Source organism: Ischnura elegans, chromosome 6 (genome assembly GCF_921293095.1).
Source record: "Ischnura elegans chromosome 6, ioIscEleg1.1, whole genome shotgun sequence".
Taxonomy (NCBI): domain Eukaryota; kingdom Metazoa; phylum Arthropoda; class Insecta; order Odonata; family Coenagrionidae; genus Ischnura; species Ischnura elegans.
The window spans coordinates 4,022,042-4,025,891 of NC_060251.1; the positions used below are offsets into that span (position 1 = coordinate 4,022,042).

Here is a 3,850-nt window from a genome sequence, read left to right on the forward strand (position 1 = left end):
TAATCGTACGTTAAAATATAAGTAAACACAGGAAATAAACATATGTACTCACCTTCGGTAAACCAGATTGTGGTTACACTTCTCAAATCAAAATAAATATGACATTTAAGTCGTAAAATAAACTGGTTAAAACTTCAGAACTCTACATAGCCCCAACATCGTCAAGCATGCCAACGAAACCAAGCTCGATCTGCACGAAATGGCGGCCTCTTCAACTAGTTCATAGTTTTGCCGCTGGATAACAACACCTACTGGGAAATATTAAAGGGTTTGACCAGCCTGGTCGGTTTTGCCCCACTCTCCCCTACATAGCCCTATAACCATCACTCCAATAGTCCCTCTACCTCACTTCGCATTATCATAGAATAACTAACATCCCTTTATGCATTTCCCTTATGATAGTTTCTAGCTTCACCCCCCTCATCAATGCCCTCACATTCCACGTCCCTGCATTTATTAATGTCTTCTTTTTCTCCATTTTCATGATCTCCTTTTTCTTCTTTCTTGATTGCTGATGCTGCTGATGATAAGTCTCTGGAAGAATTTCGCATGCTGACGACCCCGAGGACCTTGCCGACCTCGCTGCCGTGAACGACACCCGCCCTTTGCGGACTGGTCCCGGACGATGAGATTCCCAGGCTCATTTGGTTGCAGTCCATGTTTTCAGGGAAGAGATAGTTGGTAGGGTTTCCCACTTCCATTCCAGCAGTGTTTTTTACGTGACACCATCACGTGGACTACCTTTCTTCTGGCTAACCTTCAACCTATCCAGCTTGATTGGGCCTACAGTGGCTGTGTAGGAATGCCTTACTTAATGCACCGCGATGAGATTGTAGCTCAAAAGAAAGATAGTATATTGATATCATAGAAACAACTAAAATTCAATATTGCTCCTGAATACGGCGCCATGGGACAATGGTAGCTGTACAATTACTTCAAAACTTTGTCAAAATGTTACAATGAAGTAGGAGAAATATGTAATAGTGCTTAGTCCGCTGGGCCTAACTACAGCCTGCAGTTCTTTCTGCAACTGCCACTATGTTACCGAATCCATCTCTGCTGAAGGACGCAGGGAAAAACAAGTACAAGTGGTATTGGATTGCGGAGTAAATCCGGAGTTGAAGAACATGATGCAGAAGCTGCAAGAGGGCACGTGCTCACTTAAACTCAGAAGGCTCATCCTAAACAATCAACGCAAGCACACTTTACACGCCATCATCAACGAGTCAATAATCCTAAGATTGGTTTGAAGCAGCTCTCCATTCCTCTCTCCTATCCGCTGACCTTTTAATATCAACGTATTTCTTCTCTTTTACATCCTTCATGATCTGTCCTGTGTAACTCATCCCTTGCCCATCTTCCCTTCCACCTGTCCTTCGACGTTTGTCCTCATCAGGCCATCGTGCCTCAAAATATCGCCAACTAAGTTGTCCCGTCTTCTCCTTAAGGTTTTTAGGAGGCTTCTCTTTCCTCCCACTCTTCTTAGCACTTCCTCGTCACTTACACTGTCGTTCCATTTCATCTTCATCATTCTTCGGTAGCACCACATTTCGAATGCTTCCACTATTGAATTCTATGTTCCTGGGTAAGAAAACTCCTGCGCCTTTTCAAGATTCTGTTTTCTTAGTTAATTCCTAGCCTTCTTCTCTTTGCTTCATACTTGTACCTTAGTCTTACACGTTATACGAGGCTTGTCCGTAAAATAAGTTCCACGAGCTGCCGCTGGCACTAGGATCGTTTCTATGCGTGACCAGGCAACAAAGGCAGGTTGTTTGGTTCCCCCACTCCAATCCCTCACCAAGCCAGCGTCACTGCGACATTTAGTCTTGACTCATCAGCCGTCAGCGATGGAGCTTCCTCTTGCGTCTCCCGCCAGCTGCGAGTTGCGGTCTGTTATTTGTTTCCTGGCCGCTAAGAAGAAATCGGCTAAGGAAATTCACGAAGAACTTTGTCAAGTGTATGAAGAAGAGTGTATGAGCTCCGGGATGGTGCACAGATGGGTCAGGGACTTTAAAAATGGCCGAACAGACGTCCACGATGAAGCCCGTGCAGGGCGGCCATCGGTTTCCGACGAAACAATTGCCAAAGTCGAAGCGGCAATGCTTGAAGATCGACAGATTACAGTTCGGGAGCTGCGCGAAAAGATTCCGGAGGTCAGCAAAACCACAATTGACAAGATTTTGACTGAACATTTAGGCTAGTCATAGGTCTGCTCAAGATGGGTACCAAAAATGCTCACTGCAGACCACCAGCGGCAGGGGTTGAAGCGGCCCAAGAATTTCTCGCTTTTCACAGAACAATGGAAGAGGCATTTTTTGACACTATTGTTACTGGTGACGAGACCTGGGTACACTACACCACACCGGAAACAAAAGAGCAATCGAAGCACCCTTCTTTGCCCAGAGCAAAGAAGTTCAAACAAATCCTGTCTGCCGGGAAAATCATGGCTAGCGTTTTTTGGGGTCGAACGGGCATATTGTCGTGCGAGTTTATGCCTCGCGGGACAGCAATCAATGCTGACCGGTACTGTGAGACCTTGAAAAATCTTAGACGTGCAATTCAGAACAAGAGAAGAGGAATGCTGACAAAAGGAGTGCGTTTTCACCATGACAACGCCCGACCGCACACCGCCAATCGAACCACAGCCCTCATCGAAAGATTTGGATGGGAAATGGTGTCTCACCCACCCTTCAGCACAGACTTAGCACCAAGTGAATTCCATCTCTTCCCCGAGTTGAAGAAAAACCTTGGCGGAACCAAATTCCAGGCAGATGAAGAGGTGCAAAACGCGGTTGTTAGTTTTCTACACGGACAGGCGGCAGAGTTCTATGACTCTGGTTTGAAGAAGTGGGTGTCTCGAATGCAGAAGTGCATAGAACGCAACGTCGATTATGCAGAAAAATAAAAGAAATACTGAACTTTCCAACAATGTAATTTTCTTTGCAATTAAACCAGTTTTTTATGTGAAAAAAATTCGTGGAACTTATTTTACGGACACGCCTCGTAATAACACTATTATTCATTATATTCCGCTAACGTTTCGGCGGCACATGGTCAGATGGGCTGAACGCAGGACATATTTCTAAATTGATAGAAGATTATTTATTTAATGTTTAATGGCATGATTTTGTAGGTCTTCATATCTATTACCATATGGAATGCATATTATTTGATAATATTAAATAAATTATAGAAGAAAGAAGGCAACATATGAGATGCTGCGAGGAGTATAAATATATGGGGATACAAATTTCAGAAAACAAAACGATGGAGTCTGCCATCAGGGATAGATGCTATAAATTAAAAAAGGCAATTGTACTTTTGAATAACTTAGTATGAGACAACATGTAATAAAAATGAAAGGGGGATATACAATGGCATGGTGAAAATCGCAGTAACCTAATGGTGTGAAGAATGGCCACCAATGGAAACATCAGAAATCTCACGACTGACCACCGAAATGGAATGCCGTGGAAGAGCAGATGTCGAATAAAATAATGAAAGAATAAGAAATTTAAGGGAAGATACAACAAGGATATTTAAAATGTAATATCCTGTTTAGTTTTTATATTTCTCGCTTCTAATGCACAGACAGTAGGCCTATTTGTAATTTCAATATCCTTTTCGCATCTCTTCCCGTCATTTCGACCGCCTTCAAAAATAAACTAATAAGTGGTTTCGGTTATGGCAAGAAGCTTTAACAACATATTTGTGACGATTCGACAGCATAAAGGTGTGCGGGTTTTCATTAAGAGCTTTATTTGCTCAGAATGGTAGGATGTAGCCCTATGGTCACGGTGGTCGGAAACAGGGTAATTTAGCTTGCGGCAAACAGCTTCTTTCCATTTCA

General features: G+C 43.2%; 1 protein-coding gene across 1 annotated transcript; it reads left to right on the forward strand.

The window, feature by feature from the left end:
- Positions 1–1,847: 1,847 nt before the first annotated feature.
- LOC124160419 (protein GVQW3-like) lies at positions 1,848–2,201 on the forward strand. Its single transcript, XM_046536273.1, has one exon. The coding sequence runs from the start codon at positions 1,848–1,850 to the stop codon at positions 2,199–2,201; it is 354 nt and encodes a 117-aa protein (XP_046392229.1).
- The last annotated feature ends 1,649 nt before the right edge of the window (positions 2,202–3,850 follow it).

Bases quoted from the DNA above. Each gene is read 5' to 3' on its own strand.
- LOC124160419 (XM_046536273.1), top strand. From the start codon at position 1,848: ATGGAGCTTCCTCTTGCGTCTCCCGCCAGCTGCGAGTTGCGGTCTGTT.